Source organism: Bombina bombina, chromosome 3, assembly GCF_027579735.1.
Source record: "Bombina bombina isolate aBomBom1 chromosome 3, aBomBom1.pri, whole genome shotgun sequence".
Classification (NCBI taxonomy): domain Eukaryota; kingdom Metazoa; phylum Chordata; class Amphibia; order Anura; family Bombinatoridae; genus Bombina; species Bombina bombina.
The window spans coordinates 629,161,524-629,176,272 of record NC_069501.1 but is presented as its reverse complement, the minus strand read 5'-3'; the positions used below and the strand labels follow the sequence as shown (position 1 = coordinate 629,176,272).

The window sequence follows — 14,749 nt, the reverse complement described above, 5'->3', positions numbered from 1 at the left end:
ATGTTGGTCTTCCAGCTATTAAGATGATTGCTTGCAAAATGTAAAAAATTATTGCTATCTACTTCTTTAAAATAGGTGGAAGACACAACATCCCCCATCTCATTCCACCCTAGACAGATGTCCAAAAACTCAATCTGTTCCATCTGCAAGGGATTGCCATATTATTGATTGGTAACATAACTGGAATATATATATTATTTTACTACACATTTTTTCTTTTTCTTTTCTTCTACATGTAACACATGAATGCACAACTTGGTATACACAAAAGGGTGAATATTATAACATACTTTTATATTATATTTATATTTTATATTCAGTTTGTTATTGAAATAAAAATGCCAAAAAAACACATAGACAGCAGCCTTTTATGCAGCTGCCCTTTGCGATTTTTCTGTGTGCATTAGCAGAAAAGGGATTGCCATATTATTGATTGGTAACATAACTGGAATATATTTATTATTTTACTACACATTTTTTCTTTTTTTCCTTTTTTTCTTTTCTTCTACATGTAACACATGAATGCACAACTTGGTATACACAAAAGGGTGAATATTTCAATTTTTTATTTTGCAAAGTCAATTTTTTAGTTGCAAAGTATATTTTTTCTAGTAAACAACCAATTAGCCTCAGAGACACCTGATAGCTCACACAGGTGAGAATCAATTAGGAACACACCATTAGAATGGACACAATTGTTTGTTTGTAGGGTATAAAAGGCAGAGGTAGGAATGATTATGATATGCCTGATGAAACGGTTTGCCAACCGAGAAACGCGTTGCAATCATTGGGGCCAACTGGGTGACCCTGTAATCCACTTTGTATAAGAACCCTAGTGTTGTTTTTAATTTTTTGTTTACTAAGTGCACAGCTACTAAGAAGCATTAAACCTGCCTTTGTTTTCACTGCATCAATACCAAAAGATCGTTTGTTTGGGTGAGCTGCCACACCTGCCTGAATCTGCAGCCAGTATCTACCAGCACATTGGTGTGCTTTGGGAGTATGTGAGTACCCACTTTATACTATAAAGCACATTTTTATGTATCATCCTTAATGGTCTGCACATATAGTGCTCTCTGTTTGTTTTACACCTGTTGCAGAACTACAGTATTGGAAGTATCCTTGAAAGGGTGAGCTGTCACACCCATCTAAATCTACAGCCTGCCCCTACCAGCACATGAGTGTGCTCGTGGAGTATGTGAGTACTCATTTGGCTATTCTGTTGCTTTTTCTTATGTCTTCAATCAGACTATACCACACATGAGGCGCCCCTCTGTTTTTTATTTCTCCTAGTTCTTGCCTGGATCATCCGGTTGAGAGGAGGCAGCCGCCGCTCAGCTATCAACTTATTTGTAAAAAGAGACATTTTCTTTCCTGTATACTCCAAAAGGGATTTATATAACCTTATATTGATATATTTTTTACCTCATAAGATAACATTAGTTTGTTTAATTTTTAAATTGTCTTTAAGGGTTATCAATAACTACCATCTGAATTGTATACCATTCTGCGCCCCCTCCACTGTGATTTTATCACGTATTAGACATATATAACACACACAGTGCTGGAAACAGTCACGTCTATTGAGATGTGCTCTTATGAAGAGATTACCTCTTCTACTTCCAGCAATTAAAATGTATTATGTTAGTTGGTTATCTATTGTTGTTATTGGAGGCATGGTTGTATGTTCATATTCTCGCATACCTTCTTGCTCTGCGTGCAACCATAAGATGCAGGGATTGTGGTACCTCAGTGCACCCCCAAGGGGACCCCCTCCTTCTTCTAGCTGTTGCCTCTTCAGGTGCTCAGAGTGGGTGATACCAGATTCCTCATACACTTGCAGACTCCTGTGTGACATACACATTATCACTAGACTAGCAGGAGGCCCTCTATATGGTGTAGATTGCATTGACAGCTACCCATGTCAAATAGCTCCCACTTGGCCTTGATCAAGACAGAGTATACAAACCACTCTCAGAAGCCTCAGGAGTGGGAGAGGTACAGAGACTTCTTATACTTGTTACAAGGAACAAGCTACTGCTTGATAGGAAGTATGTAAACAGACAGGCTCAGCAACTACATAGCCACTGCTCATTGAGAAATACATGGCATACACATGCTCACCAGGCTAGCTCTAAACATCTGATACTTAGTCTCACTAGCATGTATGCCTTCATACACTGCACACAGAAGCCATGCAACTCATCAGATATTATTAAAGTGATGGTAAATGTATACATTTTACAACACATTTAATGACAGCCTGTTAATATAATTAAAAAACGTTTAAAAAAAAAAATAGTTTTCTTTTATTTTAATATATATTTTTTTTACCTAGCTCCACTTGTTCCTCCGCCCCCTCATGTATCCTGGTTTAGACAGTAAGAAGTAGAAAGCTGTCCCACCCGCTCTCTACATAGGGATGAATGCGCAATCGATCTCTATCAACTTCGATGTAAACCACGAGATTCATTTTTTACTTGTCGTATAGTACAAATGAGAGCCCATGGTTGTGCTGCGCAATAATACATTTCAGTAAGAGCTGCGCTATTTAGAAGACCCCCTACACAAGATTGAGTCTCGGCACTTAGTAACGTAAGCAGGGGGTTCCCATTTTGCAAAGCGCATGCAAGTATTGACAGATTGTCCCAACAGAAAAGCGCATGTGTAGTTAGTAAAATGGGTATATTGTAGCTAGCGATGGGCACCTAAATGGACACCTTATTGCGTCATTAATTGAAAGATTAAAAGAAAAAATTGATGATCAGCGATGGGCGGAGGATAGATGCTTAATAGTGCTAAAAAAATTATAATAAGGAAAGTTTTAAAAAATGTGTGAATGAAAATTAGACTTATTTTTATTCGTTATTAAAAGGGAAAGTCTAGTCAAAATTAAACTTTCATGATTCAGATAGGGCAAGCAATTTTAGTTAACTTTTATCATTAAACTTACTTTGTTTTCTTGCTATTCTTTGTTGAAATTGCAACCAATTTATTCACAGACCAATAGAATAAAACCACTTGTAAATATAAATGTAGAGCTTCCTGTCACGATAATTTACTCTGAGTTCCACCCGTAGCGGCTATCACAAAGCTAGCTATTAAATAATGTCCTACAATTGAAAGATAATTGCATGTCTTGCCCTTCTTCTGCCGGGACTTACCTTGTATAACAGGTGATGACTTCCAGGGATTCAGAAGATTCACTGAAAGCGCTGGAGGCTCTCAACACTTTATTAGGAATATCCAAAATGAAGGCAACAAAAGTAGCGGTTCCAGTATCTAAAGGAAGAGGCAGAACCTGGTTGCTGTGCCCTTTCTGCTCTTTTAAAAAGATGTATTCTAATTCTAAAAATGGACGTTTTAACCATACTGTTTCTCTCCTTGGATCATTTTGATACTGGAACTGCTACTTTGTTGCCTTTATTCTTTGTTGAAAGCTAAACCTAGGTAGGCTCATATGCCAATTTATAAGCTGCATTTTGACAGTTTTTCCGAAGCTAGACAGCACTAGTTCATGTGTACATATAAAAAAAAAAACCATTGTGCTCACACCCATGGAGTTACTTATGAGTCAGCACTGATTGGCTAAAAATATAAAAAGAAGCGGTACTAAATGCAAATTCAGCAAATCTTTGGAAATATTAGAGCAACACATAATAAAGCAATAGAGAAAACACACATGCTTACATTAGAAAAACATAATTTATGTAAGAACTTACCTGATAAATTAATTTCTTTCATATTGGCAAGAGTCCACGAGCTAGTGACGTATGGGATATACAATCCTACCAGGAGGGGCAAAGTTTCTCAAACCTCAAAATGCCTATAAATACACCCCTCACCACACCCACAATTCAGTTTAACGAATAGCCAAGTAGTGGGGTGAAAAAGAAAGGAGTAAAAAGCATCAACAAAGGAATTTGGAAATAATTGTGCTTTATACAAAAAATCATAACCACCATAAAAAGGCTGGGTCTCATGGACTCTTGACAATATGAAAGAAATAAATTTATCAGGTAAGTTCTTACATAAATTATGTTTTCTTTCATGTAATTGGCAAAAGTCCATGAGCTAGTGGCGTATGGGATAGTAATACCCAAGATATGGAACTCCACAGAAGAGTCACTAGAGAGGGAGGGATAAAATAATAACAGCCATTTTCTGCTGAAAAAAAATTAATCCACAACCCAAAATATAAGTTTATTCTCATAAATGAAAAAAGAAAAAAACAGGGGAATCAAACTGAAACAGCTGCCTGAAGAACTTTTCTACCAAAAACTGCTTCAGAAGAAGCAAATACATCAAAAACGGTAGAATTTAGTAAACGTGTGCAAAGAAGACCAAGTTGCTGCTTTGCAAATCTGATCAACTGAAGCTTCATTCTTAAAAGCCCACGAATGAAAACTAAAAAAAATAAACTAGAAGTCTTCCTGAAATCTTTAGTAGCTTCAACATAATATTTCAAAGCTCTTACCACATCTAAAGAATGTAAGGATCTCTCCAAAGAATTCTTAAGATTAGGACACAAAGAAGGGACAGCAATTTCTCTATTAATGTTGTTAGAATTCACAACCTTAGGTAGAGATTTAAATGAAGTCCGCAAAATGGCCTTATCCTGATGGAAAATCAGAAAAGGAGATTGACAAGAAAGAGCAGATAATTCGGAAACTCTTCTAGCAGAAGAGATGGCCAAAATGAACAACACTTTCCTAAAAAGTAGTTTAATGTCCAAAGAATGCATAGGCTCAAACGGAGGAGCCTGTAAAGCCTTCAAAACCAAATTAAGACTCCAAGGAGGAGAGATTGATGACAGCAGGGAGGCTAATCGTAGCCCAGAGAATCCTCTGTGTGTGTCCCTGTATTCCTCCAAACAGAAGATGAACCATTAGAGAAAACCGCTGACTCCCCGGGTCCTGTGAAGAGCTTGGATTCAAAGGAGAAAGTACCAATCCTAAAGAATTTATTATAAAGTCAGGATGTGTATGTGGCTTTAATGAGAACATACTGCAGCACAGGGAGAAATGAGTCAGGAAGCCAGCAGGTGATGTAAGTATTGTCCAGTTCAGAGATTGTTACCTGGAGTGAGTACCACGCCGAGAGTTACGATCATGACTCCGGCCGTAGCTGATGACGTTAGCGGGTAACCACTAGTCTCACTGCACCGAGGAGGACAAATACTGATAGCTAGCAGGATTTCCTGTAGCGGCAGTGAGGAGTGTGTTCACCTCTTCTTCCAAAAGGTAATTTGCCTAAAAGCAGCAAGTCTTACTAGATACACTGTGGAATGCCAAAGGAATAAACCAAGTTATGGACCGTAGGTAGGTTAAGTCCCAAAATTTATATGGTTAGCGTTATTGCTCCAGGAACACAGGATACAATTCCCGGCTTGGTAATTTTCCTTGTTTGTTTGTACTACGAACTGCATCCTGTGTTCCTGGAGCAATAACACTAACCATATAAATTTTGGGACTTAACCTACCTACGGTCTATAACTTGGATTACGTTCACAGTAAAGCCACATACACATCCTGACTTTATAATAAGTTCTTTAGGATTGGTACTTTCTCCTTTGAATCCAAGCAAAAATTTTCACTCGCTTGTATAAACCTCAACAAATATGAGGTATGATGACAGCAGGGAGGCTAATTGTAGCCCAGAGAATCCTCTCCATGTGTGTCCCTGTATTCCTCCAAACAGAAGATGAACCGTTATGGAGAAAACCGCTGACTTCCCCGGTCCTGTGAAGAGCTTGGATTCAAAGGAGAAAGTACCATCCTAAAGAACTTATTATAAAGTCAGCATGTGTATGTGGCTTTACTGAGAATGTAATCCAAGTTATAGACCTTAGGTAGGTTAAGTCCAAAATGTATATGGTTAGCGTTATTGCTCCAGGAACACAGGATGCAATTCGTAGCACAAACAAACAAGGAAAATTACCAAGCCGTGAATTGTATCCTGTGCTCCTGGAGCAATAACGCTAACCATATAAATTTTGGGACTTAACCTACCTACGGTCCATAACTTGGTTTATTCCTTTGGCATTCCACAGTGTATCTAGTAAGACTTGCTGCTTTTAGGCAAATACCTTTTGGAAGAAGAGGTGAACACACTCCTCACTACCGCTACAGGAAATCCTGCTAGCCATCGGTATTTGTCCTCCTCGGTGCAATGACACTAGTGGTTACCCGCTAACGTCATCAGCTACGGCCGGAGTCATGATCGTAACTCTCGGCGTGGTACTCACTCCAGGTAACTAAAACAATCTCCTGTGCTGAACTGGACAATACTTACATCACCTGCTGGCTTCCAGACTCATTTCTCCCTGTGCTGCAGTATGTTCTCATTAAAGCCACATACACATCCTGACTTTATAATAAGTTCTTTAGGATTGGTACTTTCTCCTTTGAATCCAAGCTCTTCACAGGACCCGGGGAGTCAGCGGTTTTTTTCCATAACTGTTCATCTTCTGTTTGGAGGAATACAGGGACACACATGGAGAGGATTCTCTGGGCTACGATTAGCCTCCCTGCTGTCATCATACCTCATATTTGTTGAGGTTTATACAAGCGAGTGAAAATTTTTGCGGGTTTCTTCTCTGTTTTTTGTGGAATTTTACATACATCAGATAGGATCCGGTTATCTGTGTGCCCTTTCCTCTTCTGTTTGTCTTAGATTTCGCTGGGAATCCGTTTTGGATGCCTCCGTTTGGGGATTAGGCTGCAAGTAAACCTGGATTTCATTTTTGCCTCCATATCAAGGAACTGATTGTGCCTAATACACACAGGAGGACTGTATTTGCAGTACAAAGACTGGTGATCACTTTTCTCTGGGATACCATTTTCCATAGTGCTGGTACTTGCTATATATATATATATATATATATATAAATACACACATACATACATACACACACACACACACTATCCTTTAAGATACTTTGTTGATGTTATGCTAACCTAATAAAACTGAGGTTTACAAGATGAGACCCATAAGTGGTGTCTTCACATTAAGATACCTTATATTATTACTCCTCCCCCTTAAATATTTGAGGTTCAAGAGTGGCCTCCTAGAAGGTTTATAGGTAGACTGGCATACTTAATGAACATTGAGCACTGCATCTTTTGAACTTTAATATGCAACAAGAATGCTTTGAGATTAGTGCCATCTCTATGTTAACTAAATGTGGAGTACTTAAAGGGACATACACTAGATTTTTCTTTGCATAAATGTTTTGTAGATGATACATTTATATAGCCCATGCAGTTTTTTTTTTGTTTTTTTTTAAATGGATAGTTTTGCTTATTTTTAAATAACACTGCTCTGATTTTCAGACTCCTAACCAAGCCCCAAAGTTTTAGGAGAATACTGACGTATACCTACTCCAGCTTGCTTGTGTTTGTGTAAAGGGTCTTTTCATATGCAAAGGAAGGTGGGGGGTGTCTTATTTCCCACTTGCAGTGGGTGTTCCAGCTACCTTTTAAACAGAGCTAAACTAGGAGCATCTAAGTACGTTTTTAAACGGCTTTATACTGGATTTTTATATCAGTATCTGTGCATATTGTTCTTTATAGTAGTTTCTATTACATGCAGTTAAATTAAAATTTGTGTATACTGTCCCTTTAACATTTAATTTTCCTTGTTTGTTTGCTTATTGTATATTCTTTGTATGCCTGAACTCAAACCAAAAAAAAAAGCCTAAGAATGCCTGGGATAAGCATTAGACTATCCTACAAGCTAGATAAGTTTACATTTTTAAAAAAACTTTGGGCAGACTTGTAGGGCCAATGGTTCTAATCTAATGTCAAAATCTATGTTTTAAAATACATCTGCATGATCCAACCACTGGTATAATATGATATTATTTGTCCAAAGTGGGAGTGCAACCCCAATTCATTCTAATGGATTGAACACATTGTCAAACACATCAGAAAAGGAATTTGTTTAATCATAAAATTCTCTTAATAAATACATGTTCCTTTAAAATTAAAATGCTGTAAAAGATATACAGATTTCTACTTTTAAGGGGGGGGCAATTTAATTCACAACCAATAGTGACAATACAGGTAAAATTGCTGGATGACAAACATTTAAGCTGGCAAAAATCCTGATCAAAAATTTTTTAGCAGCTAGACAAGAGAGCATGTGTATAAAAATATAGAGAAAAGGTTTTCATAACCCCAAGACTGTTTCAAAAATAGGCCTTGCAGACAGCAAATATATGCCCCAAATTCCAAAAAGAAAATCCTGACTTAAAGGGACAGTCAACACCAGCATGTTTGTTGTTTAAAAAGATTGATAATCCCTTTATTATCCATTCACCAGTTTTGCATAACCAACATAGTTATAATGATACACTGATTACCTTGTATCTAAGCCTCTGCAAACTGCACCCTTATTTCAGTTCTTTTGACAGACTTGCATTTTAGCCAATCAGTGCCAACTCCTAGGTAACTTCTAGTAACCAGAAGCAAAGAAAAAATGAGACTGAAATAATGTGGAGACAAAAGCGACGCCCATATTTTTTGGCGCCAAATAAGACGCCCACATTATTTGGCGCCTAAATGCTTTTTGGCGCCAAAAATGACGCCACATCCGGAACGCCGACATTTTTGGCGCAAAAGGACGTCAAAAAAATGACGCAACTTCTGGCGACACGTATGACACAGGAAACGGAAAAGATTTTTTGCGCCAAAAAAGTCAGCGCCAAGAATGACGCAATAAAATGAAGCATTTTCAGCCCCCGCGAGCCTAACAGCCCACAGGGAAAAAAAACATAATTTATGCTTACCTGATAAATTCCTTTCTTCTGTTGTGTGATCAGTCCACGGGTCATCATTACTTCTGGGATATAACTCCTCCCCAACAGGAAATGCAAGAGGATTCACCCAGCAGAGCTGCATATAGCTCCTCCCCTCTACGTCAGTCCCAGTCATTCGACCAAGAATCAACGAGAAAGGAGTAACCAAGGGTGAAGTGGTGACTGGAGTATAATTTAAAAGATATTTACCTGCCTTAAAACAGGGCGTGGCCGTGGACTGATCACACAACAGAAGAAAGGAATTTATCAGGTAAGCATAAATTATGTTTTCTTCTGTTATGTGTGATCAGTCCACGGGTCATCATTACTTCTGGGATACCAATACCAAAGCAAAAGTACACGGATGACGGGAGGGATAGGCAGGCTCATTATACAGAAGGAACCACTGCCTGAAGAACCTTTCTCCCAAAAATAGCCTCCGAAGAAGCAAAAGTGTCAAATTTGTAAAATTTGGAAAAAGTATGAAGCGAAGACCAAGTTGCAGCCTTGCAAATCTGTTCAACAGAGGCCTCATTCTTAAAGGCCCAAGTGGAAGCCACAGCTCTAGTGGAGTGAGCTGTAATTCTTTCAGGAGGCTGCTGTCCAGCAGTCTCATAGGCTAAACGTATTATGCTACGAAGCCAAAAAGAGAGAGAGGTAGCAGAAGCTTTTTGACCTCTCCTCTGTCCAGAGTAAACGACAAACAAGGAAGAAGTTTGGCGAAAATCTTTAGTTGCCTGCAAGTAGAACTTGAGGGCACGAACTACATCCAGATTGTGTAAAAGACGTTCCTTCTTTGAAGAAGGATTTGGACACAAGGATGGGACAACAATCTCTTGATTGATGTTCCTGTTAGTGACTACCTTAGGTAAGAACCCAGGTTTAGTACGCAGAACTACCTTGTCTGAGTGAAAAATCAGATAAGGGGAATCACAATGTAAGGCTGATAACTCAGAGACTCTTCGAGCCGAGGAAATAGCCATTAAAAACAGAACTTTCCAAGATAACATTTTTATATCAATGGAATGAAGGGGTTCAAACGGAACACCCTGTAAAACGTTAAGAACTAAGTTTAAACTCCATGGTGGAGCAACAGCTTTAAACACAGGCTTGATCCTAGCTAAAGCCTGACAAAAGGACTGGACGTCTGGATTTTCTGACAGACGTCTGTGTAACAAGATGGACAGAGCTGAAATCTGTCCCTTTAATGAACTAGCTGATAAACCCTTTTCTAAACCTTCTTGTAGAAAAGACAATATCCTAGCGATCCTAACCTTACTCCAGGAGTAACCTTTGGATTCGCACCAGTATAGGTATTTCCGCCATATTTTATGGTAAATCCTTCTGGTCACAGGCTTCCTAGCCTGAATCAGGGTATCAATAACCGACTCAGAAAAACCACGTTTTGATAAAATCAAGCGTTCAATTTCCAAGCAGTCAGCTTCAGAGAAGTTAGATTTTGATGTTTGAATGGACCCTGTATCAGAAGGTCCTGTCTTAGAGGTAGAGACCAAGGCGGACAGGATGACATGTCCACTAGATCTGCATACCAAGTCCTGCGTGGCCAAGCAGGTGCTATTAGAATTACTGATGCTCTCTCCTGTTTGATTTTGGCAATCAATCGAGGAAGCAGCGGGAAGGGTGGAAACACATAAGCCATCCTGAAGTTCCAAGGTGCTGTCAAAGCATCTATCAGGACTGCTCCCGGATCCCTGGATCTGGACCCGTAGCGAGGAAGTTTGGCGTTCTGGCGAGACGCCATGAGATCTATCTCTGGTTTGCCCCAACGTCGAAGTATTTGGGCAAAGACCTCCGGATGAAGTTCCCACTCCCCCGGATGAAAAGTCTGGCGACTCAAGAAATCCGCCTCCCAGTTCTCCACTCCCGGGATGTGGATTGCTGACAGGTGGCAAGAGTGAGACTCTGCCCAGCGAATTATCTTTGATACTTCCATCATTGCTAGGGAGCTTCTTGTCCCTCCCTGATGGTTGATGTAAGCTACAGTCGTGATGTTGTCCGACTGAAACCTGATGAACCCCCGAGTTATTAACTGGGGCCAAGCCAGAAGGGCATTGAGAACTGCTCTCAATTCCAGAATGTTTATTGGAAGGAGACTCTCCTCCTGATTCCATAGTCCCTGAGCCTTCAGAGAATTCCAGACAGCGCCCCAACCTAGTAGGCTGGCGTCTGTTGTTACAATTGTCCAGTCTGGCCTGCTGAATGGCATCCCCCTGGACAGGTGTGGCCGATAAAGCCACCATAGAAGAGAATTTCTGGTCTCTTGATTCAGATTCAGAGTAGGGGACAAATCTGAGTAATCCCCATTCCACTGACTTAGCATGCATAATTGCAGCGGTCTGAGGTGTAGGCGTGCAAAAGGTACTATGTCCATTGCCGCTACCATTAAGCCGATCACCTCCATGCATTGAGCTACTGACGGGTGTTGAATGGAATGAAGGACGCGGCATGCATTTTGAAGCTTTGTTAACCTGTCTTCTGTCAGGTAAATCTTCATTTCTACAGAATCTATAAGAGTCCCCAAGAATGGAACCCTTGTGAGAGGAAAGAGAGAACTCTTCTTTTCGTTCACTTTCCATCCATGCGACCTTAGAAATGCCAGAACTAACTCTGTATGAGACTTGGCAGTTTGAAAGCTTGAAGCTTGTATTAGAATGTCGTCTAGGTACGGAGCTACCGAAATCCCTCGCGGTCTTAGTACCGCTAGAAGGGCACCCAGAACCTTTGTGAAGATTCTTGGAGCCGTAGCCAATCCGAATGGAAGAGCTACAAACTGGTAGTGCCTGTCTAAGAAGGCAAACCTTAGATACCGGTGATGATCTTTGTGGATCGGTATGTGAAGGTAAGCATCCTTTAAATCCACTGTGGTCATGTACTGACCCTCTTGGATCATGGGTAAGATCGTCCGAATAGTTTCCATTTTGAACGATGGAACTCTTAGGAATTTGTTTAGAGTCTTTAAATCTAAGATTGGCCTGAAAGTTCCCTCTTTTTTTGGGAACCACAAACAGGTTTGAGTAGAACCCTTGTCCTTGTTCCGACCGCGGAACCGGATGGATCACTCCCATTGTTAACAGATCTTGTACGCAGCGTAGAAACGCTTCTTTCTTTATCTGGTTTGTTGACAACCTTGACAGATGAAATCTCCCTCTTGGGGGAGATAATTTGAAGTCTAGAAGGTATCCCTGAGATATGATTTCTAGTGCCCAGGGATCCTGAACATCTCTTGCCCAGGCCTGGGCGAAGAGAGAGAGTCTGCCCCCTACTAGATCCGGTCCCGGATCGGGGGCTCTCGGTTCATGCTGTCTTTGGGGCAGCAGCAGGTTTCCTGGCCTGCTTGCTCTTGTTCCAGGCCTGGTTAGGCTTCCAGCCTTGCCTGTAACGAGCAACAGCTCCTTCCTGTTTTGGTGCAGTGGAGGTTGATGCTGCTCCTGTTTTGAAATTCCGAAAGGGACGAAAATTAGACTGTCTAGCCTTAGCTTTGGCCTTGTCTTGAGGTAGGGCGTGGCCCTTACCTCCCGTAATGTCAGCGATAATTTCTTTCAAACCGGGCCCGAATAAGGACTGCCCCTTGAAAGGTATATTAAGTAATTTGGACTTAGAAGTAACATCAGCTGACCAGGATTTTAGCCACAGCGCCCTGCGTGCCTGTATGGCGAATCCTGAGTTCTTAGCCGTAAGTTTGGTTAAATGTACTACGGCCTCCGAAATGAAAGAATTAGCTAGTTTAAGGACTCTAAGCCTGTCCGTAATGTCGTCTAGCGTAGAGGAACTAAGGTTCTCTTCAAGCGACTCAATCCAAAATGCTGCCGCAGCCGTAATCGGCGCGATACATGCAAGGGGTTTGTAATATAAAACCTTGTTGAACAAACATTTTCTTAAGGTAACCCTCTAATTTTTTATCCATTGGATCTGAGAAAGCACAGCTATCCTCCACCGGGATAGTGGTACGCTTAGCTAAAGTAGAAACTGCTCCCTCCACCTTGGGGGACCGTTTGCCATAAGTCCCGAGTGGTGGCGTCTATTGGAAACATCTTTCTAAATATTGGAGGGGGTGAGAACGGCACACCGGGTCTATCCCACTCCTTAGTAACAATTTCAGTTAGTCTCTTAGGTATAGGAAAAACGTCAGTACTCGCCGGTACCGCAAAGTATTTATCCAACCTACACAGTTTCTCTGGTATTGCAACGGTGTTACAATCGTTGAGAGCTGCTAAGACCTCCCCTAGTAGTACACGGAGGTTCTCCAATTTAAATTTAAAATTTGAAATATCTGAGTCCAATCTGTTTGGATCAGAACCGTCACCCACAGAATGAAGCTCTCCGTCCTCATGCTCTGCGAGCTGTGACGCAGTATCAGACATGGCCCTAGCATTGTCAGCGCACTCTGTTCTCACCCCAGAGTGATCACGCTTGCCTCTTAGTTCTGGTAATTTAGACAAAACTTCAGTCATAACAGTAGCCATATCTTGTAATGTTATCTGTAATGGCCGCCCAGATGTACTAGGCGCCAAAATATCACGCACCTCCCGGGCGGGAGATGCAGGTACTGCCGCGTGAGGCGAGTTAGTCGGCATAACTCTCCCCTCGCTGTTTGGTGAAATTTGTTCACATTGTACAGATTGACTTTTATTTAAAGTAGCATCAATACAGTTAGTACATAAATTTCTATTGGGCTCCACCTTGGCATTGGAACAAATGACACAGATATCTTCCTCTGAGTCAGACATGTTTAACACACTAGCAAAAAAACTTACAACTTGGTTATAATCTTTTTTAGCAAAAAAACGCACTGTGCCTCAAAGAGGTACTAACGATTAAATGACAGTTGAAATATTGAACTGAAAAACAGTTATAGCATCAAACTTTAAAACAACACAACTTTTAGCAAAGGTTTGTTCCCATTAGTAAAAAACAACACTAATTAAATTTGTACATAAGAAAAACAAAACAACGTTTTTATTCACAGTCACTATAAGAATTCTCACAGCTCTGCTGAGAGAATTTACCTCCCTTCAAAGAAGTTTGAAGACCCCTGAGATCTGTCAGAGATGAACCGGATCATGCAGGAAATATAAAAGTAACTGACTGGAATTTTTTGATGCGTAGCAAAGAGCGCCAAAAACGGCCCCTCCCTCTCCCACACAGCAGTGAAGAGAAACGAAACTGTCACAATTAAAGCAAAAAACTGCCAAGTGGAAAATAATGCCCAAATATTTATTCACACAGTACCTCAGCAATGTAAACGATTCTACATTCCAGCAAAAAACGTTTAACATGAGAATAGTTATTAAAAGGATTAGTGACCTTTAACAGAGTAGTTCCGGTGAAATACCATCCCCAGAATACTAAAGTGTATACATACATGTCATTTTAACGGTATGGCAGGCTTTTCTCATCAATTCCATTCAGAAAATAAAAACTGCCACATACCTCAATGCAGATTCATCTGCCCGCTGTCCCCTGATCTGAAGCCTTTACCTCCCTCAGATGGTCGAGAACAGCAATATGATCTTAACGACTCCGGTTAAAATCATAGTAAAAAATCTCTGTCAGATTCTTCCTCAAACTCTGCCAGAGAAGTAATAACACGCTCCGGTGCTATTTTAAAATAACAAACTTTTGATTGAAGTCATAAAAACTAAGTATAATCACCATAGTCCTCTCACACATCCTATCTAGTCGTTGGGTGCAAGAGAATGACTGGGACTGACGTAGAGGGGAGGAGCTATATGCAGCTCTGCTGGGTGAATCCTCTTGCATTTCCTGTTGGGGAGGAGTTATATCCCAGAAGTAATGATGACCCGTGGACTGATCACACATAACAGAAGAAAGAGTCAAATTTTAAGGTAAGAAAAAAATTGATTCAAATGCATTATCCCAAATATGAAACTGACTGTCTGAAAATAAGGAATGTTGAACATCCTGAGT

General features: G+C 40.4%; 1 protein-coding gene across 3 annotated transcripts in view; it reads right to left on the bottom strand.

Moving 5' to 3' along the window:
• TRIT1 (tRNA isopentenyltransferase 1) overlaps positions 1-14,749 on the bottom strand; it is a 106,716-nt gene that overhangs the window by 36,117 nt on the left and 55,850 nt on the right. For all 3 annotated transcript variants that reach the window (XM_053707305.1, XM_053707307.1, XM_053707308.1), the window contains one exon: positions 1,705-1,847. In XM_053707305.1, the coding sequence (XP_053563280.1) occupies positions 1,705-1,847 (143 nt within the window). The remainder of the gene's footprint in view (positions 1-1,704; positions 1,848-14,749) is intronic.